A 25010-nucleotide genomic window follows, 5' to 3' on the forward strand; every position below is an offset into this window, starting at 1 on the left:
GATAAGTGACAGTACGAGAAATAACGTATTCCTGACTTGTCAGTGTTTTGTCAAAGTAATTTTACGTCTCCAACGGTATCTACACTGGTAACATCGTAACACCGAGTTAAAGTGATTTCGCATTCCCCTCGAAATCGTAATAAAGCCCGGTGTCACCGTTACGACCGACACGAAGGAAATAGTCTGCCTAACGGCCTCATTGGCTTGGGAATCTCGATGCCACGTCAAGATACGGTTCTTCCCGGTGACTACATCGGTCACGATGAATCAAAAACCACTCGCTGGATATATTCGTCGAATAAGTATATACCTACTCAATATGCTTGTACATATGACAGATATGCAGAATCACTTGGTGCATTTGATCGCCGAATCGATTAGACGGCATAGAATACCATTTGAATGATCTCGAAATAAATCACGAAATAAATCTGGAAGTAAATCTCGCAATACCAACGTTCACGTAATACCGCATCGAAAATAGCTTTCACGACGTTCCTTTTAAAACGTCAAAGTCCTGACTTGTCTGATAAATCTTGATTTTTTCCAGACTTTCCATGTCAATCCTAATCTTAAATTCAACGAAAGACTCTCCTCGTCGACCATCTATCTCGAAGCTTACATAACGTTATGTTTAAATTGAAATATCTATGGAAAAATTTCCTCGATTATAGCGATACTCGAAACACGATCCAAACAGTGTCACATTTAACCCATAATTCGTACGGTCACCGTTTTACTATATAAATATAAATATAAATATTCTGGAGTATCGCGGAAGTGCTCAGCACCTCGAAAAAGGATACTTTCCAAAGTAGCAGGAGAATAAAAATTGCCAATCTGTCCCAAGTTTAGCAGTTCGATGGAAATTTTCGAAAATTTACCGAACCAATAATATTCGATGTTATTTAGATTACACTAGATTTAAAACGCCGCCGAATAAAAATCTCAGAAATTCTCCAAGTCGATCACGGTCGAAGATACCTAAATTGCGTTAAATTTGAAACAAGTTGAATCGAAATTCTCAAGAATTCTCCAGGCCAGCGACACTCGGAATTACTCAAACTGCGTCAAATTTGGGACACGTCCGATCGACATCCTCCAAAATTTCCAACGCCAACGACGCCTGAAATTACGCAAATTGCGTGGAATTTAAAAGGCGTTCGATAGAGACTCTCGACGATCGTGTAGACCAGCGATACTCCAGATTACCCAAGTCGCATGAAGCTTACAAATGCGACTCGTAAGTTTCCTGGATTGCTATAAATTACAGCGTTAAGTAGCCTCTGAAAATACTCCACACCCACGGTTATTATATTCGCTACGTCTCTCGATTATTAACTTACACGAGCGTCGAGATCCTCCTACGAAATTAGCAAAATCCACTATCCATCCTGACAGAGACAGAACAGTGTAACAAGACGGAAAGACGACGACGTCGAGACGAGTCTGGAAAGAAGATGTACGCTCTGTTACGTGATCGTGACGCAATTCCCTGCGCTGTATCGTTCGTCGAGAGAGCACGCCGGAAGTAGGTTCGCGGTTAATGAAATTGCCTAAGTAACGACCACGTGTTACGTGTCCCCGTGCATAAGGGGGAAATCCCGGGGATCTTTACTGTTATGCAAATCGGGAACGACGAGCCGAAACGATTGTCGAAAGCGTAACACGGCGGTTCCGGCAAAACCTCCTAATTTTAATTAAGATCCCTATCAATTGCTCCCTTCCACCCTACGCTGTTTCGTCACGGCTTTAGTTTTTTTCCAGCAAACGAATCCACCACGTTCGATTCCGTCCACCGGTTTGATTTATCTTCACCAGAGACCTTGGAGTAAAACGAGTTTCCAGGTGGCTCGTTTTCTCGTATTAGTTGGCGACGATAAATGCCGAGGATATTTGATGGTTGGCACTTTTATCGATTATTAGGGCTGTTCGGGGTTTCCTTTATGGCGACGAATAACGGGGTTTGAAGTGAGAATTATTCGTTTACAATGATTCATGTTTTGATTTTTCATCTCGAACCAGGTTAAAATTACATACTCTTTCTTCTCTCTGGTACCAGAGTATCAGTGTTTATGGAGATTCAGCGATGTTGATCTTTGACCGATATGCACAACAGTCTGAACGAAGCTAGTTTCAATTTGAGAATATCTCGTTTGAATTCCTACATAGTAAAGTATTGTACATTACAGTATTACGTAGAGTATAGGATACACGAATTAATATTAGTATTGGAAAAATTAAACGAAATTAAATCCGATCTAAACTGCTATGTTTATCCACGATTCAACGATTAAGGAATGATAGAGTATTTTTATGATTCTTTTATCGCGAATAAAAATCACTAAGAAAACGCTAACTACAGAAAATCATCAAGGCAACTACATCTAATATCGTAAGTTAAATATTATATTCTTATATTCTAAGAAGATGAAACCTTGGAGCAAAATGTAAGAGCAGGAAAGATATGTACATTAAAGGAACTAAATATGAATTTTGTCAGAAAAATTCAATTTCATGCCCGAAATAAACGATATTCCTTAAAATTTATCGATCCACCATCAAGAATTTCTTACACTTTCATAGTCATTTTTCTTTCTGCTCTTTTCCATCGATTCCACGAGGTCCATAAGGAGATCCAGCTCGTTCATAACTCGTGCAACGTCGCGTTTTTAGAAAGTCCCGGGTCTACCAGGGTTAGTTTACAGTCGCCATTAATTTTTATTATTCATCGGCATTTTTCTGCCATTATATCGCGTTGCAGCTATAAATTTTCATGAATATTTCGAAATCTGTTGGCACAATGTCCACCCGAATTATTAATATATGGAAAATCGCTGCTGTTAAATATTTATCGTCGTATTTTTACGATGAGAGAGAGCGTGCATCGGATTCTTCCTTCAATTACGACGAAAAACAATTTAGACGGCAACCGTAACAATTCTAGATCAGTTCCGTTTCGATTTAAATAACTTTGCATTCGCTTAACGTTGCAATGGAATAATAAACTCGATTTTCGTATCGTAAGCAACGGATAATTTAATATCACTTGTCATTTCCTACCGAAATATCAAGCGAACGCTAATTATCGTCAAATTGTCGTTCTATAAACGTCAATATAAAAGAATCTTAGAAGAAATGCACACTTTTATAGAGATCTACTCAAAAAATACTCACACCAAGTTATTTAATTTTAGAATAATCATCGTCAACTAATATCAACCTTAACAGATCTAAAAGCGAAGCTTGTGCTGCAAGAAGCGTCTAAAAAAATATTCTTTGCCAAACAACCCTTCCCAAATCTTATTATATTCATTTTCATATGTAAATATCACTTCTATAACCTAATTGATTTAATAGCAAAACTTCGCTTACTCGAAGCATTTAAAAAGAATATTCGTTACCGAACAACCCTTCCTACCGTGGCAACACTGATCTATTTCTGAAACAAGTTCCGATTATGCAACGAAAAAGGAAAAAAAGAAAAAGGAAGGAAGGGAGGGGGACAAGAAAATCGACTCTCTGAGTGCACCTGTTCCCCAAGAAAGCGTAACATCCACCGTTCCAGGATCTGGTTCGAGATCTTTCACGGTAGAACGGTGGACGTTTTTCGATTTAATGAAAGAGTTCCATCTCGAATCGAACCAACTTCGGTGTCGGCCGCGTGCAATCCGCTTCGTCCCAAACAAATACCGGTCCCGGCCAATATTGATCCTCGTAGTAGTTTCTCCTTTCGCGTCTTCCGCTACTGGTCATCCGTCGAACAATGACCCCGTCGAGCATGCCCGGCTAATGAAACGCTTTTAACAGTATCGTTTCAATGCTACTGCCCGATGGCGCGCCAACTCGACTGTCTCAAGTCCCAGAGACGTCCTCGATCCTCCGAGAATTGTCCTCCACGTTTGCTCTCTGAATACTACCGGCCGTTCTTTCAACAAGAGCGATTTGCTGGTTGAAACTTGAGTCGATGCCTGTGATCGCTGGACCGCGTTCAAGAAGTGAATTTTATCGTACGTTCATGGCCAGCTAAACGATGACGATTGTTTTCGGAATTTCAACGTTCAGTTATTTTCTATATTAAAATAAAAATCGCTAATATTAATGTTACGTGGCACCTTGGCGGTTCAATTGAAATTTTCAAAAATTTACCGAACCAGCAACATTCGAAATTATTTGCATTGCGTAAATTGTATTAGATTCATATTCGATTCATACTTCTCTACAAATTCTTCGAGCTTCGAATAGAAATGGTAACTTTCTGCAAATTAGCAATATATTTAGTCTTTTTTTTTTCTTTCTTGTAGGAGAATTCCCAAGTTCTACTCTCGATTAGAATATCAAAGAATTCAACAAATGCCAGTTATCAGTTAAATTTTCATTGGAACAATTTATAGTTTATATACTCGTGTACAATTTTCCTACTCGTCAAGACCATTAAATCCAGCCAGCTTTTTACTTCTTTTAGATCTTTAAACTCGTAATATTCGTAATAATAAAAATATAGTTGTAACTTTAGAATAAATTTGTCACTTTCATTCGCGAGCAGAAATTCCTGAAATCTACATGATGCGATCTACATGAAATTCACACACTATATCCTGCACAATCAGCCGCTTCCATCTGCACCCTGAAAACCAGCGAAAAAAGGAAAAGTTTCACCCTCCATCGGGCACAGCCACGCGCGTTCCAATGATACGATTGCGACTCATACGGGCTATCTGCCAATGGCAACGTTTTATCTTGCTCGAATCGCGACCGACCATTTATCAAAATCGTCCTCCCTCGATGGCGCCGATTCTCATGAATCGTTCTATCCGCGTGAATCACGTTTAACGCGCGAATAATTAATAATTCAAAAGAAAACACGTCGCGTGTTACATCGAATTCATTCTTCGAAATGATCAGAACGTTGCTAATAATCACATTTTCGTCAAGTTTCACAGACATTTAATACTTTATCGCGAATAATAGTCTGTATCAGAATATCTGGTTACTTATATTTTACAATCTTTCCTCAATGACATTGTCGGATTAACACGTTGACTGCCCTGAGAATCGCAATACGTTGAATAATAACGTTTAATTTTTGCAAGATATTACTATGTTGTATCTGCGCACATTTCCTCTGATAAAAATGTTGTATAAATTGCTCACGTTACCGATAATTTGTTACGAAATTTTATTTTATATTCTATTTGTCTATGAAATTGATCTTATTTTAATCATTCTAGCAAATTTAGAAACGTGGGCCACCGATGGCCACTGTTACAGTCAACGTGTTAAGCGACTGAATTTAGAATCCAACGGTCACCAGCACAGTGAAAATTAGCAAATCCGCTCACTAAACATCTGTTTTATTTGCCAGAATTTTTTACCTGCACGCTGTTTAATCAGTGGCAGACAAAGTCACGCATACATGACACCCGCCGTAAAAGTGTTAATGATACAGACATTTTCACGCATTAAGAATTCGTTCGCTTTCTCTAGTTACAAAGAGAAATCGCGCAACGTGCGATCGTTCCACCGCGAAATTACGCATAACCAGGCCGCACGATTAACGTTATGCGAACGACGAAAAGCTACGCCATTGATGGTTGGCAGATTGGCTAACATCGAAATTCCGGAAGCAAATATTTGACCGGATGAATCGGTTGGCCAGTTGCGGAACAATCTGATGATTCGCTATAGCAGACTAACGTGGGGCAAGGTTTATCGTCATTAGTGTAAATGTATTTCACGTATGTTTCTCTATATTATATGCATTATGTTATTTTTCGTTCAGAAAGCAGTCAAAACGACTCATATATTAGTGTTTAGAGCCATAAAAGATTACTAGTAGGTATCACATCTACATATATTACCTATAAGAATGTTAAAATTGAATGAAGAAATATTTATTTTCAATTAATGGAATTTTGTATAAATATTTATAATGAATAACCGAGTATCGAATATTAAGTACACGCGGTGAGACTTGCCTCGCCGCATGCAGAAAATACGAACGCACCTATCACCGTGTGTATCTGGTTAAATGTAATGTTAAATTTTCTAATACTTCGATATGAGGCGGATATTTATACGTGTCGGTTTATTAAAGAGACGAATGATAGAATTGTAATAGTCAATGAATATTAAAATCACTTTAAGTACTAGTACAGAGATAGAACTATACCGGTCGTAATCGTCGCACGCTCCATGCTACTGTTCAACTCTACGCTCGCTGTTCGACTGTATGACTCGCTATAATGCTCTGGCTACGATTACAAATAACAGCGATAATTTTTGTCCGCAGTTCGTTTACCTTTGAGCCTAACAAACCAAAACAACGTTGACACTCCAAGATACAACAATATGAGCCTCTCCCGATTCGAATCTTTCGTTGACTCATGTGCCGTTACAGATATGCAATTTAACACCGTTTTAACGTTTAAAATTAAACAACGCGAACGCTACTTCATATTGAAGCAGTATCAAATGTGAGTATTGATTTCATGTAATATGATACCTGCGATCGTCTCACGCGAGATATTCTCGAGTCACAGCTCGAGATCAGTTTCACCAAATGTAAACATTTTAAAACATACGGTCTCACAAAGTCATTTGTACGTGCAATTCACATAATTTTATTTATATGTTACGTTAAAACTGTCTTACAATTAAAACTAGACAGAAATTACACACAAATATATTAGATAATTCGTTCGACGGAGGAGGCGCGTCAACGGAAGTCGTAAATTCCCGTTAGAATTAAATTATCGACGTCAGGAACTGATCGACCCCCTATTTCAGTTAGGATAATAGAAGTGGTTGAATTAGTATAACACTGAGTTTAACAGGTTATAATATACACTTTATTCCAACAACTAGTCTCGCGGAGTATACAAATGTTCGGAGAAACTCGCGGGTTAAATTACGACGTCGAATTGTAATGTCGTTTACAATAATGTTAGAAGTGTTCGACTCGAACAGTTATTAACAAGACCACGATATTGACCCTTACAGTGCTATGAACGCATATATGCGTCTGGCGAAAGCCATCGGTGTCGACTAAGGACGCATATACGCGTCTGGCGAAAGCCATCGGTGTGGACTAAGGACGCATATATGCGTTTGTCAATTTTTCCCAGCACCTACACAGAAGTAATACTATTACGTTTGTGTGAGATAAATATAAATGCATTTCAATGTTAATGCCGCGTTCGAAGAAACTGTCTTTTTTTTTTATTTAATACTTTGCATTCACAATTTGTCCAATTTGGACGTTTGGTAGAATTGAAACTGTCTTTGAGAGAATATTGGTCTACGGACGAACTGTTGAAAAGCAATATTTTCCGCAAAATAATGGCACGAGATCGATACATGGTATTATTACAAATGTCGCACTTTAACGATAATAATACAGCAAGTGACGATCCTTTAGCAAAAATACGACCAGTAATCGGTAAATTAAAGATTTCCTTTTCGTAGTCATTTACACATTATGAAAGTCTTTTGCTGTACAAGGGCAGATGTTATTTTAAACAGTTTATACTATCCAAGAGAAGTAGGTTCGGCATTAAATTATTTTTCCTTAGTAACTGTAAAACTAATTATGTATTGGACTTCGTAATTTATACTGGGCAAAAAACAAACATTAGTGGAAGTAACACAGCCATTGGTATCTCTGGAGATGTTATGATGACGCTGCTTCAGCCATATCTTGGAAAGGGCCATAAGGAAAACTATAAAGTGGTACAAAAAATTATTTTTCCACATGTTAGATTTAACTATATATAGTGCATATATTTTATATCAGAAATCTACTGCTTCGAAACAAAAATTTAGTGAATTTCATTTAGCGTTGATAAGAGACATTTTACATTTACATTTACATCATTTTACATTTGAGAAAATATTCCCATCGTAGAAGCATGGCAGGAGGAGGAAAGAGAAAGTCTGAGGATTTACCGTTTCGTTTAATTGATAGGCATTTTCCATCAAAATGCCCTAATCGTGCCGGCACAACACAATTATCAAGAAGAAAATGTGTTGTTTGTGTGAAAAATAAGAGAAGGAACGACACGCGATACGAATGCAGAAAATGCGATGTCGGATTATGTATCGATAATTGTTTTGAAATTTTTCACGCACAACTGAATTATTAACTTGTGTTATATTTACTAAATTTAGTTTTCTAGTTTATTGTTTTCTAGTTTACTATCCAAATTCTAGTTTATCGTAAATTTCAATGTTTATAATAAATAATTAATACTAAAAAATAACGCTCTTGAATCATTTAATCTCGTGCAAAAGAATTACTATTACTTATTACGATTTGTGCTTTGAATAGTCAATCAACAGAGTTCAGTATAGCGAAAAAGTATTCAGTCCACAGCGATCGTCAGCGCCGTCCGTACGGACCGCATAGGCCCCGAGTATTCAGCACTCTATGGGTTAATGGTAGTAGGAGTAACTTGCAAGTAGTGAGTTACGGTATCGCGAGAAGTATAAATCGCAAGTAAGATAGAACCGAGAGATGGGTTCAGCGATTTAGCGACTTGGCCACTAGTAGAGAGATGTTGACTGATCTAAGGATGTAAAACCAGTCAAAAGATGTCGACTGTTGTAAAGATGGAAAATCAGTATAGTTCGGTGACGATGCCATGGCAAAGGAAAGCTAGTGATGGGTGTGTCTAGCGCACGGGACCATCGGATTCGTTGATGACAGTTTTGGCTAGGAAAGTGAGGGCAACAGTCATTGCTTCTGATTGGATAAGAAGAAGGTTGGTGGATAAGGAAGGGTCCTAGCCGCCCATGAGGAAAAGTTGCTAGCGGGAGATACCGAACGTGAGAAAAACCAAATTTCCCGTATCTTCCCGTAGTAAACAATAAATTTAAAAAAAATTCTTGAAAAAAAATGATATTTGTTTAGTCTGAAGGGCCTTAACTATGAAAATGCGAAGATTTATGGTGTGTCCTTATGACTTAAGAGTGTGTAGACATCTGACTGCCATCTTGCCCGCGATGTGGGGTCTGGTTTGTGTAGAGTCACCGGACGTAAAATAATTATATATTAGATAATATAAGAAAACTGAATTATTCTCCTAATTCAAAGATAACCTGACTTTCCAATTGAAAAAGAATTCAATCGTTTTTAAAAATCCAAATGTAAATTCAAAGTTAGCATCATATCGTTCCAACCATCCCCTAATGCAGAGGAGAATTCCCGCGATTGATGTACGAGAGGGCGCGCAAAGCTCTGGGACATAAAGTACCATATCAAATCATGTTCGGCCACAATTGCGATCTATCGGGCGCGCGTCAGGTATCACACCTTAGCCAGCGAATAATTTATCGCGATCCCACGAGCAGGCAACAATATAAGCAATTTCGCGCGCACAATACACCAGGCCTGCCATCCCTCCAATAAATATGAACAGAGTAGTAATAAATTACGAAGGACGATTAGAGCGGACTGGCGATAAATTAACGTGAACGCGCGCGCCCCCGTGGTGTATCAGCGTTGCATCTCGCGAGTGATCCGCTCGATCGGTTACACAGATTAATCCCTTTTTACTTTCGCAACACGCTTGAATGACTACACATTTTTTTTATTAACACTTATCAGTAGATAATAATAGATTCTTAGTAGATATACGTATATATTAGTATAATATATTTACTATACACTATATATTTAATAGCAGTCGCGGATTAAGGGGCGGAGATTACTAAAAGCCTCTAGCTTCGTCGTCTCAGAGCCCATACTACTTTAAGAAAAATACATTTTATTTTACGAGTAGAGGGAGTAAATTGTCTTATAAAAAATATTTAAAAAACTGTATTTTAAGAATGCATATTAAAAAAACATTAAATATAACTCATTACGAAATAAATTTTATTTCATATTTACATTAACTTATTTCATTTTAATGGTCTTCTCCTATCTATGAAAAGAGCCTTCGCTGAATTAATAGTCTCAGATCTAAAAAACTTTAATTCGGCTCTCATAGCAATTGATGGTCGTTTCAATCTAAATTTCGAAATAATTCGTAGCTTCTCGATAGTGTAAAAGATCAATCGGCTCGAATATTATTCAGCAGTTAAATCCTTTGAAAGTCTCAATCAATGTTGAATATTGAATTTATACAAGTTCTAAGTCTTTAAATTTTCGATAAGTCTTGAAAGTACCAGAAGTTCGTTGAATATCCAATATGCATTTTCTATGAGATATTGTATATTATATGAAAAGATTGAATATATATATGTATAATTTGAAAATAAAATACACGTGTAACTAATGCACCACGTTACCGTACTGAAAAAGTATAAACTGCATTACCGCCAAAGACACGATCTGTGATATGCAACTGCGCTTGCAGAGGGCAGCAAGTATTTGACACACAAAATAAAACAATTATAATAGTTACACTGCATCAGTTAACAAATACTAAGAGCGTATCCGAAGAATAGAAAAGCTTCATTTAATACCGCAGAAATATGAATTGATTATTTTTCTCTCTCTTCATATTATATCGTTAAATAAATTTTATGTTACTTTTTATAATATAAAAATAACAAAAACACGGACGAAAATGAGAATCGCGATTTTAAGAATTAAAAAAATTTCTTCCTTCGAGCCGGATTCGAACCAGCGACCTATGGATGTCTCCAAGAACCAACCAACTACAGTCCACCGCTCTACCAACTGAGCTATCGAAGGATTTGCAAAAATGATGTGTTTTAACATAAACAACTCGCTATAGAGTATTGAAGGTTACTTGATCATAATACATATATGAATGTATACAATATACACGTATAATACTAATTACTACATTTTTACGGATATATGAATATTTGAAAAAAAATAAAAGAACTTTCGTACTTTGGAATTAATCGTAACAAGCAAAAAAAAAGAATATTTAATACAATACACATAATTCTATGGAACATAATTATTATAATATGGAATATATGATTATAAAAACAAATACCACGCTAAATGTTTTTCAACTTTGTAAGTCTTTAAAGAAGGAAGTGACTGTGTATAAGTAAATCTAGATCACAGATAAACAAAGTTATCAAAAGAAAAGATAAATATCGATGATGTCAGGAAAGTTACAAAGAAAATGAGACGTTTGTGCACTTCGTTCTCTCTCAAGGTTCACGAGTGCTACATGTGTCAATAAAGTTAGATGACAATTAAAAAGTAAATGGCTGACAAAAGAATGTGTCGCGATTTCTAGATTATGAAGTAATTCCTGACAGAAAATCGAGAGAACAAAATAGTATTACGATCACGAGAAGCTATATGAAATATGTAGTCGATTAATATAAATTAAATCATTGTTCGCAAATCAATGGATAACCTAAAAGACACTCACCAACAATGCACGTTGGAATGCCTTGTCGACCGGATGGTAACCAAAATACTCCTCGACACCAACGTCCACAGAATCGTTTGACGAAGTTAACATTTATCGCACGCTGGCGTCAGGTTTGCCAAACATTTCGCAGAACTTCAATGTACTTTTGTTTACACGCACCAAACATCGCACTTTTAATACCGAACGCCATTTGTCGAACGTTTCCGAACAAATTTTCACGACTGTCAAACGCGCCTCTAATTGCGTCGCGTGCTGCCATCTATACAACCTTTACGAGAATTTTGGATTTGAATATATTTTTCAATTATCGCGCCTAAAAGAAATTAGCCACGGAATATTTTAAACATCTTTCGTTCTATTAAATTTTGATACGTTATTGAAGGTTGCACGTTATTATTAAAAATTAATTACATTATTAAGTATTAAAAATAGAAATTGGCGAAATTGAAAAATACAAATTATATACTAATATTATTAAAAATTAAATTTCATACTTTAAAAATATTAAATTACAGTAATATTTATCATTAATTCGTCTATTATTATATTATATACACAGAACTTAAAAATATGATTGAAAAACGCAAAACTTTGTATGAACTGATACTTTATACGAACTTCGGGGAAAATATAGGTTAATGCAGATATGTATAAATTTTTAACGAAGATCTGTTAACAAACTGCAAAGTTTCGTGTTCTGAAACGTTTTTCGACAGAATGTTTATATCTTACGTACCATTTTTTAAGATATATGTACGAAGAAGACGCGGAAGCTTATGATCAGATTCGATGACCGAATTCAAACTGTTAAATAATGGCAGAAAAGCATTTTGGCGCGATATATTACTATTTTAGTCAAATCATGACATTAAAATTAAAAAATTTTAAACAATATTTGGATTATGTTTACACCGATCTTTTTCCTTAAATAACTTCAAAAATCAGCTTCTATACAAAATCAAATTCTGTTACTGTGATACAATAAATTTTTGTTATTAATATTTTTTACGCTTTTTTTCGCGTTTTTTCACGCTTACTATTATAAATGACATTTTACTATAATTTTTAAAATTTTTGTTCCAATTTAATTTAATATAAATGATACAATTTTTATGATTAGATTTAAATCATTTTCTATTTTAATCAGTTATGGTTGATATCATGTATTCCTTATCCTCATTATCAATGTTATTGTATCAAGTAACTTTAAAAGAAGGGAATGAAACATAACCTAGAAAGTATTACGTGAATATGAGATAGGAAGTATATATAACAAGCTATATCTATGATGTTCTCCACTTTCTTATCTCTGCGTAAGACATGATAAAATGAGGTATTAGAACATAAAATGAATTGTTAAGGATTCATGTATAATTAGTGGAAATAATTAGATGAATGTAGAAATATCAAATGTAATTAGGTAGATAATAAAATGGAGCAAAATGTGATAATAATAAATGCTCAAAATGGATAAATAAGAAGAAAAGAAGTAAAACCTTGGTTCAATGAACAAAATATATACATAAATCAAGGTCAACCATTATCCCATCTTATTAATTATCTTATAACAAATATCAAAACAACATAGGTAAGCAATGAACAGATAAATGTTGTATATACGTGTCTTTATATAAATTAATTTTAATTTATTTTATTCAAGATTTTTATTATTGCAGGTCTAGAAAATTTTTTAGGTAATACATCTACAAATATTCAGTAGTGAAAGGATACATAATTATATGGGTTTAGTTCCAATATCTGTTTATCAACATGATGCAATACCTTCAACGAATAACTCATTCAGAAGTAGTAAATAACAATATTTATTGTGCTTATCATTTTCTTATGCAATGATTTATGAACTCCTACTTCTGTTACCATATTAGATCTGCCACTAAACACTGAATTATTCAACCTATTACGTCAAACAGAATTAGATGTAGAAGAGTATGTACTGTCTAAACAGGTGAAACAACCGGAAACTGTAAAAGAATATAGAAAAACTTTAAAACGTACAAAACATTCTGAGCTATGGATTCTATTCTGAGCTATTCATATCATCATTTATTAGCATTTAGCATTTATGTCATCTGAAAAATTTGTGCGTTACGTTATGGATAAAAAAAGGAAGTCTCCTAGTGGAGTTGTGGAACCAGACCAAAGAGGACAACTTATATCAAAAACAAAAAAAAGTGAAAATGTTAAGGACAGGGTATGCAAACATATCAAATCGTCTCCAATAGAAAAATCAACAGGTCCAATGGATTATACAGGAAAGAAATATCTAGATTCTATGCTAAGTATAGCTGCTATGCATAAACTTTATGTACTAAAGTGGAAAGAAGAAGGTATTCCAGAAAGCGACATAGTTAAAAAAAGCTATTATAGAGAAATGTTCAAATCAGAATTTAATCTTGGTTTTAAACAAGTGCAGTTTAAAGTGAATGTTTGACTACCAAATATTAATAACCACTAAATTAGAGTAAGTAATTAATTTCTATACTTATCTGTATAGAATAAAATTTTGAGATTATTTTTAAATGTTCATAAATATTTTATATTTTAGGATTAGTAACATGCCCTTTTAATATTATTAGTACAAAGAATAACATATTTTATATAAATATATTAAAGAATATTAAAAACTGTTAATAATAGTGTTTAATGTTTATTTTAGCATTTCAATATCCAAAATAATATTTAATATGTTATTTTTAAAATAATATATAAAATGATATAATTTTATAATTTGTATTATAATACCAAAATTATATTTTGTATTATACTTTCTGTAGTATTCATAACATATGTCACTACAAAATTTCGTTCAAGTAGAAAACGTTTGCATTCTTATTCCATTTATGCTAAAAGGATAAGCGTAAAAATGTTATTATTAAATACAAGACATATTTATATACATTTTTATACACTTCCATTACAAAATATGTTACTATGAAAAAATAACAGATCTATTACTTTCAAGCGCTTGGCTTTAAACATACAACAATAATTTTAACATTTACCAATTTAAAAGAATTATGTACAAAATATACAAAGTGTTTTTTAAAAATTACGTTACATATTTCTTATAAAACACGACGACGATGAAACTACAAATGAAAATGTACTTACTAGATTGCAAAATATTACTATGATTTACTTTCTTTTCTACGACATTAAGGATTACTACAATACTTTCCTTGTTTCTTAATTTCTTCATCAACTATATCTCTTTCTTTACCGTTCAACCAATCTAATCTTTCTCTGAAAGTGAACTAACTTCTTTACATCTCTTTGTTGCTGCTTCAACTGCTCCAATTACAGCTGATCTCAATCCATGTTGTTCTAAATAATGTATTCCAGTTATGGTAGATCCTAATTAAAATGCAAACAAATAATTAGTAAATAAGAAATGCACAAAGCCTATTAGAAAATACATTATATAATATTATATAATATTAAACATATGCATGATTTCTGCAAACCTGCTGGTGACGCTACATCATCTTTAAGTTGTCCTGGATGTATTTTCGTATCTCGAACCATAGTACCAGCACCAAGAACTGTTTGTGCAGCTAGCTTATACGCGACTGGTCTCATAAGACCCATTTTTACGCCTCCATCGGCCAAAGCTTCTATCATCATATATACCTACATTTATAAAAAATATATTTCTGTATTCGTCTTCTGTTATAAACATTCATATAAATGTTTGAAAATATATCAAGATTTTGTTACATACATAAGCAGGTCCTGAACCCGCTAAAGCTGTAACGGGATCAATTAAATTTTCAGATACTTCTTCGCATAAACCCACAGAGGAAAATAATTTTTCTGCTATTTCGGCTTCTTTATCGCCGGCATGTTTTCCACGAGCGTATACCGTAGCACCACAACCTACAATGGCTGGTGTATTGGGCATTACTCTGATTACCGGTGTTCCGTCTGGCACAGCCTAGCATTAAAATTAAAGTTGCAAATTAAAAATTTTTAAATAATAAAATAAACAAGATCAAACTAAAAGAATGAAAAAAATAAGAATTGATTTTTGTTCAACTTATTAATATTATTAAAAGTTTGGCAATGAGAAAAATTAAACTTTACCTTTTCTAGCAACGCTAATGGAATACCCATAGCAATAGAAAGTAGAAGTTTTCTGTAATTTTTTAAATCCGGGAGGACCATCGGAACAACTTGTGGTTTTACTGATAAAATCAAAACGTCTCCATAATCAACAACAGGTGCATTTGAAAATACAGTATTTGATCCAATTTCCTGGAATCGCAAATTAATTAAGCTATTAATAATGTAGAATGTAATTCAAAATGCTTTAAATAACTAATGATATTTAATACCAATACATCGATAAATGCGAAAGATTAGAGATAAACTAAACTGTATGGTCATAATATAATTTATAACATTATCACAAAGCAAAGATAAAACAGTACAATATTGGAAATTTTCCTACACGCGATGATTATTGAGAGATAACAATGAATCGGACATCCATAGACAATTAGCGTTGGAGCTCAAAATTTTGTGATATAAATTTTACACTTCTTCACTCATACATTATCAAACATAACTTAGTAAATAAGCTATTGAATATTAAAATAAATTATCTTTGAATTGCAAATTGTAATATCACCCATATTGTAATCGAAACTGGACATCAACTGAATATCTTACTTCATCTAATCATAATTGCTAATCAAGTTTCAGATGCTAAAGAAGATTATTACGTTATAGCGTGTAAGTAATTCGCAAACAGATTTACGTTTCCTTTATCTATTTATCGAGCAAATAAAAAATATTTGATGTTTTTTCCACCAAACTGATAAAGCTAATAATCAGATAATTATCTTTTATCATCATTATCTATATATCTTAGAATGCAATGATAATAAACTGCTGCGATAAAAAATTATTATTTTCACCTTAAACGCATCTATACTGCCCACGTCATTCGGGAGACAACTGGCCAGCATCATTTCACCTTTGCTCAACCCTAAAATTTACGTAAATGATTATGTAAGATTATATCTGAGGTCATTTTAATATTTGAATATTAATATGTCACATATAAATTATTCTATATACAAGAACTTATATAAGTAATTTCCTTACCAGCTCGAATGAAACCTTTGGCCAAAGCCTGAGCCATCTTACCGCCTCCTATGAATCCAATCTTCAACATTTTTGTGTCGATATTCAATGCGACCTTTTTTTCCTTTTCCTCGCCGTCGGCAAGAAGATGATCACTCACTGCACCGAACAAAATTTTTTAGTAGTAAGACACAATGTTGTGAAAATACGTTACAATTTACATATATGATTTTCGTTTACACGCTCATATAAAAAAATCAATTAGAATATTAAGGTTCAAAATGGAAATTTTTGTTTGATCAAAAAGACTGTCTTTTTTATTCAAAGAAGAGTACGATAGATATGGAATAATTAGAACTACGAATTGAAAAGTATCGCATCTAAAGTCGAAGTTTCTAATTTGTGCAATGCAAAGATTAATACCGTTCGATCGCGATATTTACAAGCAAATCGGTACGCTTCTGATTCTCGTTTCTCGCCCCATCTTTCTCAGTACATAGATGATTTCAGTAGTTTTTTTTCTATGTAATCATGAACGAGATAAGGTCCTGTGTACGCAATACATTTACGTTCATTACTCATATGCGACGAACGTAACGTGGGTAATAAACTTCTTGAAATGCTTCTAAAATGTGATTTCACCGGTAAATTGTTGGATATTTCCATTGACCTCTCACAGAAAAATTACGAAATGCTATAATTTGTCGTTCTATTACGATTTAGGACAGCTAAAGGTTTCCTATAAATCTCTCTTACATTTTGGTAAACGAGCAACGTATTACATAAATGCCACACAAATTACTTTCAATGAGATGCATTTCAGTGTAAATAAAATGGTACAAGTCGTGTTTCATTTTGCACCAGCGGCATTAATTATTTAATACGTAAGATAAGTAGACATTGAAAATACATTACTTGATACATTAAAAAGTAAATTAATCTTAAAATATGTTAATTGGTGGAATTATGGATCGAACATTAACATTACGTAATGCAAAATGATACAGCTATATCATCCTATATTTATTGAGTAACTACTGAAATGATTTAAACGAATAACATTTAAATGAATTTATAAACTTCGATATTCGAGATTTGTCACATTAGACACATATAGCATATTAAATTACAGAATTATTTCAACTAGCGATGTTAGTAATTTTATCAGTAATAATAATCATAAATGACGATAATAATGATCGAATAAGTTTAAAGAAATCTTATATAAAATTTATAATTTTTAAGTTACAAAATATCTTTGAGCAAAAAAGATAACTTGCTAAATCATTCTTTGCTTTAAGCAATGTGATCATACTTTCTTTAGATTTCTGGTCAGATTTCTGGACTATAGTCGAGTGCCGCTACGTGCACGCACATTACGAAATTTAACTTAATTTCATATATGTATGTATTTTTAAAATACAAGCAATTAATTCGGAATGGCAAGTCACGATTGACTTTTTCGAAAGATGAGGATATGTATGTATTTTTAAAATACATAAATAAAATAATAAAAATATATAAATATTTTAAAAATACATACATATCCTCATCTTTCGAAAAAGTCAATCGTGACAAAATAATTGCTTACGTTACTTCTTTATGCTAAATGAATTTACAAAAGTTGTTTATTCTTTAAGAATTGAATATTAATCGTACATCTGAATAAGAAATTCATAAAATGTGGAGTTAATCAGTTTCGTTTTTGAAAAATTCACAACCGCTAACAAAACATTCACAGTTCCAAGATATATTTAAATCTCTCTCTCTCTCTCTCTTTTCCTTCCTTCCTCCAAACTATTGTTTAATTTTTTTGCTTAGAACAAACATAATTAATTAAATAGATAATAGTCAAAGTACTTATAATTTGATCTTCCATGAAATTTAAACTTGTATATACAGCATACTAAAATTTTAAAATCACCTAATCATAAAGATTTAACATTTTACAGAGTGATCAAACAACTGATGAAAACATTTCTCCGACTATTTTGAGCGGTTTATTTTCGCTCATATTTCAGTTTAAGTTTAACCACGTCGCATTCGTACTGCATGCGAACGTGACGATCATATGATACAAACAATATCACGTGCGGAAGCATTTAGCGATTGATTAAGCGAACTCACGTTTCGCATTGTTATCGCGGATCGTTTGATAATATTGCAATCTAAATTGGATGGAAATAATATTAGTGTCCCAGTTACTCACCATTTCGGGCGTTTAGGCGTCGACGAACTCGTCGTCCTAATCTTAGAAACTCCATTGTTTTCAATCCGGTAGTCATTTCCCTTCTTTTCTTTCCTTTTTTCCACTGATGAGCTTAAAAAGTAATTACTAGATGCAAGATGGTGTTGAAATTAAATGTATGGCGCCACGATAAGCTGCAAGCAAACATAATTGTTGATAAACCTCAAATTTTTGTTTACATCAGAAATTTCTCGAATGCAATACGCATAAATATGTGTTTTATGACTTGGAAGTACGTAATTAGTAGACTAGGCGAATATTTCTTTGCTTACAGAAAATTTCAATCTATGCATATAACATGTAGGAATATACATATTACCTAAAGCATTTATTATAATATTTAAAAGATGAAAGAAATATCTGTTTTAGTTCTACTTCTTTAGTTGTATTTGTAAAAATCTGCACAAATATCTGCGATCTAATGATAATTAGTAATCAAAACTTCAAACAAATAAAACACGAATATACTACGAAAATTAAGCATTTTTTTACATTTAATCAGTTTAAAGCAATTTAAATTTTAAGCTAATTAATACGTTCTAAGGTAATTGCTTTTTTGGTGCATAACATATGATTAAATTAGCGACGCTAATAAAATATATTAATCTATTTCGTGAACATGCAAGTGTAACTATGCATAGAAATATCTGAACGGATGCAAATGTAAATTCTTAAATAATTATCGTATCAAGTGTATAAAATATTTATGACAATTCCAAAAGTAGATGTTACCACATTAAATAAGTATTAACATACAATGAAATATAACGTTACTATATAAAAAAAAGTACACAAAGCCAAAAATCGTGTACGTGCGAAGAGACACGTAGCGCGTACAACTACGCGAAGAATTAGGTGTATCTATTCAGGAACTAATTGTAATATTCAATTAATTTTTATAACTTTCTTTAAAGATATAATTGTTAGAGTTATTTAAATTGTTTTATATATTATATAAAAAGATACTTAACTGATTTACATTCTGTAGAAAATGCTCCGTTATAATCTTCTGATATAATGATATCTTACTGTAACCGGCAATATGATTGTCCTGTTTGTAGTTGTGTACAATGTTTAATATAGATCCTGTCTCTTCCGTGCCTTATATACCAGCATGGGACATCGTGAGAAACTGAAATGCGACTAACAATTATTGTTCGTCAGACACGGAAAACTACCTATTCGGTCGTGGCCAATCAGAATCCAAATATAATTGTGTCACCCCTTATCTGACAGTGTCTTTCCAACTCAAATGGATAGAACCTCGAATTATCTACAGTTAGGTATGGCGCTATCCTCACGTCAAAATTTGCTAAGAAGATCTCTATATCAATGAAATTTCTCTCCTAATGAATCTTACTGGCGTCAATTTCCGTATAAATTTTGCATTGAAATTTATTTTCAAATAATGTAACAATGACATTAAAATGCATATACAAACATGTATAATAATTGATAATAATAAGATATGTAGCTACATGTATATAAACGTGATTTGTCAAATTGAGTTATCGCGAATTATCATTTTTAATAAGTCTAACAAAACCTAATCAATTAACGACGAGCTATCTTTTAGATTCCTTAAGTGCTATAAATATTGACGAAGCAAATATGTACTTACATGTATTGTACAATCGCGATTTACAAGTTAGAAAATCTTCTAAGCAGACATTCCACTGATGGCTCATAGATGTCAGTGGTAACACGAATGCAATTTCGCGATCATGCGTGAATAGTCATGTCATAACGCAAAATCGATTTGTTATATAAAATAAACAAATATATGTGTTTAGAACACATTTTCTTGCCTAAATAGTATTGTACAAATAATTAGTGAAGTTTAATACTCTGTCGGTCACTTGTAATTGTCTGAAACTTCATCAACAATCTTATGTTTATTTTGTACTGTAACATTTTGTGGTTATGTTTGCATTTTGTACGAAATTATCTATTATTTATCGAAATTTGACGTTAATCATTAGTAACCAACAGGGCAATCTTATAAGCAGGTATAAATCATTCGAATTGAAAGGGGAACTTTCTTTAGGACATTTTAAATGCAATACTGCCTCGGTGACTGGAATTCTGCCTTACTCACTGACCACTACTATCCCCACAATTTTTTGTTATATTTCTCCGTGAAAGAAACTGGCATATATTTCTTCCATTTTCTTTATACCAGATCTTGACATTCAACAGTTTTTATAAATTATCGACTTTAGACTCGCCGGATATTATTCTCTCGCTCTGTCTCTCTATTCATTTCATGTAAAGGAAAAATTTTTGATACAAACTCTTCCTTAATAATTGCCTAAAAATTGAAATTGGTAGACAGTTAACAATACCACATTGTACTTATTCTAATTTAAAGTGAATCGTTTCATAACAACTAAATTTCTAGTTCGATATTCTTTTTGTTTTTTATCAATTGTTTAAAAATTGCAGAGCAGAATAGTTCTTATAACCCTAATCTTATAGTCCTACATTTGAAACAAAAAAATACCAAAATTTTCAAGATTTTAGACGATAAAAACTGCATATATCGATAGATATGTCATATTGAAATGTATCTTGTGTTTTAATACAAAGTTGTAATATTTTCTGTGAGAAATTGTAAAAGTTATGCCTACTGATTTTTCCACAAAATTATTTCTTTGCATCGTAGTCTTGTACCATTTTACATTAAGTAGGTTTATGATAACTGTGAGCCGGAACTGCAGTTTAGAAAGTCATTGTACATTATTCTGTAACATAGTTTATTTTCAAAGTATGAATCTCAAAAAGTTATATTACGATTATCTTTTAAATTCCTCATTAAATAAATTTTTATTATGTAAATTTTTTAAAGTTTTAATACCACTCGATAATGTATTTACCTCACATAGCTATAATGATCTGTACAACATTTTATACGAAATTCTTGCATTAACGGTTATGTAATTGATCAATAAAAAATCATAAGTAATTCTTTATAATTTATAGTTTAACATATTTATAATTTAGTATATAATTAGTTGACTCACAGTGACAGGTACAACCGTTTAAAGTCGATCGCAGAGCGAGTTTTGACTTTACATTTTACACCATCGCAGTGCACCGGCTCAGTAGCTGACGAGCGGTCAACGAGTCCGCATGCATTGAGTATTTCAGTGACCGTTTCTCTTTGATCTATAAAACGCACGAGTATTACTCTGTCTCTACGCTCGAAAACACATTTATCTAATCATCATTAAATATCTTTAACGGATAAGTAAATCTCCTTCGCCAATTCGTGATTTGATCAACTTCTTTTCACGTTGCGTAATTATCATATCGTATAAAACCCAAAAAAAATGAATTTATCAAAGTGTTCGACGATATCAAAATAGTTGTTGTACTGTGTGACAGAAGAAGTGTCATCTATAATTTCCCTTTACGCGACGTTCCTTGTTCAAATCTTCGTTTTCTAACCAATAATTGGACTTAGTGCGAAATTGTTAGTTATCAAAAAATGCCAACACAACTGAGCAAATTCATCGACGTACAGTGTAAGGAATACTCGCATCATTGGACTAATTCCTGCGTGGCTGCAGCAGCCGGTCTTGGCATAGATGCTATTCCAGAATGTCTAAAGTTATATGCTACCGTTTATATAGTATGTTTATCTATTCTTTTTTTTAATTTTTCCTAAATTGTTTGTTCCTTATCTTCGATATGCTAATTACCCTTTATCTAGATATAAGACAATTCTATCGTTACTTTTTTTGTGAAAAATAACGGTGTGCTATTTCAAAAAAACACGTGCTGTACAGAGCATACACAAACATGCTTACTGTAACAGAGCAATTAGTCAAATCGTAATCCATGATAAAGAGTAATAAATAGAATTTCATTCTGCCTCTTATAAGACTTTTATTGGCATATTTGCTTCGTCAATTGATGTTTTTCTCTTTACATTTAAAAAGATCCTTCGTAACTAACATTTGTATATTAATTATCCTAATTAAACGAACAAAATTATGAGAATCATCGACATTCAATCTCTACCGTGGTCGATATATTTTTTAGGCTGCACTTTTAATGAAAGGAAAGATACCATCTAAAGAAGATATTAAAAAAACGATATTGGGTCTTTTACAATCAACAGCTTTCCTCTCATGGAGCGGTTTCTCGTATTCCGCATTTATTTGCATTTTAAGGTTTGAATAAACTATTTTTCTAATTAATAATTCATATTATATACATAAAAAAGAACATACTTTACACATGCTGAGGAAGAATGAATAAATTGCAAGTAAAATTTGTCTAGTTGATTTTATATAATTTGTTACTTTTTAAATTACTACTATAATTATGGCATTAATTTAATTTAACAATGCTTCTTAATTATGTACCACACATTGTACTTATTTAAAAACTGTACATTTCAGACGAATACTTGGAAACTTCAATTTTCTGACTGTATCATTTCTTCCATCCTTCTTATCTAGTCTAACAGCTATTGTTATTGAGAGACCATCAAGACGTCCTTTATTAAGTTTATATGTAGCTAATCTTGTGAGTGAATTAATTCTATGTTTCATCTTGTCAAGATAATATTATGTTTTTATAAAGATTTATACAAATCTATAAAAATCATAATTTTTAAACATAATTTTTAATATAATTAATTACAAAATCCTTTACTAGGCAACAGAAACATTATTTAGAATGGGCATAGCAAGAGGTCATTATACTCCTATTCCTCAAGGTGGAACATATATTTTTGCTACAAGCATAACATTATTACTTTATTTTTATCGTTCTAGACCAAATAAAGAACCTTCCATGTATAGAATATTTAGGTACTTATTTATTCAGAACTTTTACTTGTGACAATCGCATACAATTTTTACTTAACTAAGAAATTTTTGTTAGAATTCTTGCTGGAAAATATGAGGAGTGTGGTTACCTTGTAGAAAAAAACAATTTGCATTGTGATACACAAATATGCTCTGCTGATGAAGGTAGTGCTAGTGGAAGTTCAATAGAAAAGCATGGTGTAAATAAAAAATCTCATAAAAAAAAACTTAATATATTTATGAAATCCCTTAAAATATATAGGAAAATTATAGAAAGATTAAAACTTCAAGGAAAACATAGTTCCTGTCCACATCCTTTTAATTGTGCTCATTATATACTAAAGGTATATACATCCATTTGTATATAATGAATAAATATAAAAGATTAAATAAACATTGTGAAATATATAGTACTGATTGTCATTTTCATTTATAGGGTGGCATGGAAGTATTTAGTTATGCTCTAAGTGGTCAATTAGCGATTAATCTGTTCTTTGGCATGAAGAAATTACTTACGAAACCACCTTTGATAAAATCAATGATTTTCAAAAAGAACAATCTAAATTTGCCTATATTTTTAGGTGGTTTTGCAGCTCTTTATAGGGTATTATTATATTTTTATTATAAATAGTCATTCTAGTTTTATGTGCACCTTTATAACAATTTTTAAAACTATTTTAGCTAGTATCCTGTTTGTTAAGAAGATTCTTAAAAAAAGATTCTCCTTACTATGCAATTCCTGCTGGATTTATTGGTGGTTTAACATTTATGTTTTATAGTAATAATACAATAGCTCTATATTTTATGTGGAAAGCATTGCAGGTACTTTTGTAAATATTTTTCTGATTTTACAATTTAGTATTTTTACTATATATTAAAATTTATACTTGCCTTTTTCATTTAGTTGTCATGGAATGATCTTGCGGAAAAAAATGTAGTACCTGAAATAAAGTGGTTTGTAATCTTTTTATACTGCTTTTGTACAGCAATACTCTTTCATGCAGCAATCCTTGAGCCACAGCTCTTGAGGTCTTCTTATTGGAAATTTTTATATGCTGTATCTGGTGGAAGGTACTAAATATTATAATCTTTTTACCAATTTAAATTTTTAACATATATTATGTTATACCTTTTTTTCTTCTGTGTAATTTCAGAATAGCAACAATGTCTCGAGTATCATTAGACGCATTTGGTTTGGAATCAACTAAACATCTTGCAGATGTACTCAGAAAAACTAATACTACTGATAAGAAAACTTTTGCTTTTTAATTGAAAAAAGAGAATAGGAAAAGAAGGAACTATATTGGTAGTTGTTATTATTTAAGTAAAGTATCGGGGAACTAACGAGAGAATTCAAATTGTTTGTTTCTGCATAAAAAAATATAAAAGAAGTCTTAAAAGTATGCACGCTGTTGAGTACACGTGCACTCAAGTAAAGGTCGTGCACACCCGAGACCAAGAGAC

At 32.5% G+C, this 25010-nt stretch overlaps 4 protein-coding genes and 1 non-coding gene across 9 annotated transcripts in view; 2 read left to right on the forward strand and 3 right to left on the reverse strand.

Annotated features, from left to right (window-relative positions):
* The window catches only part of LOC122573612 (von Hippel-Lindau disease tumor suppressor), a 98166-nt gene extending 86462 nt beyond the window's left edge, over positions 1–11704 (reverse strand). Inside the window, exon 1 of the mRNA XM_043740236.1 lies at positions 11367–11704. The gene's annotated coding sequence lies outside the window, so the exon portion shown is untranslated. The remainder of the gene's footprint in view (positions 1–11366) is intronic.
* Positions 10611–10702, reverse strand: Trnay-gua. Its single transcript is given in 2 exon segments — positions 10611–10646; positions 10666–10702. It is a non-coding gene; the product is annotated as a tRNA-Tyr (tRNA).
* A 733-nt stretch (positions 11705–12437) lies between the features above and the next one.
* Positions 12438–14005, forward strand: LOC122573614. Of its 3 annotated transcripts, none has more exons than XR_006318787.1 (3): positions 12438–12957; positions 13046–13851; positions 13936–14005. XR_006318787.1 is itself a non-coding variant. In XM_043740237.1 (2 exons), the coding sequence occupies exon 2, from the start codon at positions 13453–13455 to the stop codon at positions 13819–13821; it is 369 nt and encodes a 122-aa protein (XP_043596172.1). In that variant the 5' UTR covers positions 12459–12957; positions 13046–13452; the 3' UTR covers positions 13822–13929. The 3 variants fall into 3 exon arrangements, 1 of the variants encoding a protein (XP_043596172.1); XR_006318786.1 differs by lacking the exon at positions 13936–14005 and having other exon boundaries at positions 13046–13178; positions 13256–13384; XM_043740237.1 differs by lacking the exon at positions 13936–14005 and having other exon boundaries at positions 12459–12957; positions 13046–13929.
* A 237-nt stretch (positions 14006–14242) lies between these two features.
* LOC122573620 (pyrroline-5-carboxylate reductase 2-like) lies at positions 14243–20487 on the reverse strand. Of its 3 annotated transcripts, XM_043740243.1 has the most exons (9): positions 20348–20487; positions 19698–19858; positions 18688–18860; positions 16500–16637; positions 16310–16380; positions 15474–15644; positions 15112–15324; positions 14855–15020; positions 14243–14744 (listed from the first exon to the last, which is right to left on the reverse strand). In XM_043740243.1, exons 3-9 carry the CDS (start codon positions 18761–18763, stop codon positions 14623–14625), a joined length of 957 nt encoding a protein of 318 aa, XP_043596178.1. In that variant the 5' UTR covers positions 18764–18860; positions 19698–19858; positions 20348–20487; the 3' UTR covers positions 14243–14622. The 3 variants fall into 3 exon arrangements, with proteins under 3 accessions (XP_043596178.1, XP_043596179.1, XP_043596180.1); XM_043740244.1 differs by lacking the exons at positions 18688–18860; positions 19698–19858; positions 20348–20487 and adding an exon at positions 16902–16971; XM_043740245.1 differs by lacking the exons at positions 18688–18860; positions 19698–19858; positions 20348–20487 and adding an exon at positions 16922–16940.
* Positions 20488–21813: 1326 nt separating this feature from the next.
* LOC122573619 (transmembrane protein 135-like) lies at positions 21814–24951 on the forward strand. Its single transcript, XM_043740242.1, has 9 exons — positions 21814–22360; positions 22774–22904; positions 23136–23262; positions 23395–23549; positions 23623–23890; positions 23983–24150; positions 24228–24368; positions 24451–24617; positions 24701–24951. Exons 1-9 carry the CDS (start codon positions 22217–22219, stop codon positions 24813–24815), a joined length of 1416 nt encoding a protein of 471 aa, XP_043596177.1. The 5' UTR covers positions 21814–22216; the 3' UTR covers positions 24816–24951.
* The last annotated feature ends 59 nt before the right edge of the window (positions 24952–25010 follow it).

Source organism: Bombus pyrosoma, linkage group LG12, assembly GCF_014825855.1.
Source record: "Bombus pyrosoma isolate SC7728 linkage group LG12, ASM1482585v1, whole genome shotgun sequence".
NCBI lineage: Eukaryota > Metazoa > Arthropoda > Insecta > Hymenoptera > Apidae > Bombus > Bombus pyrosoma.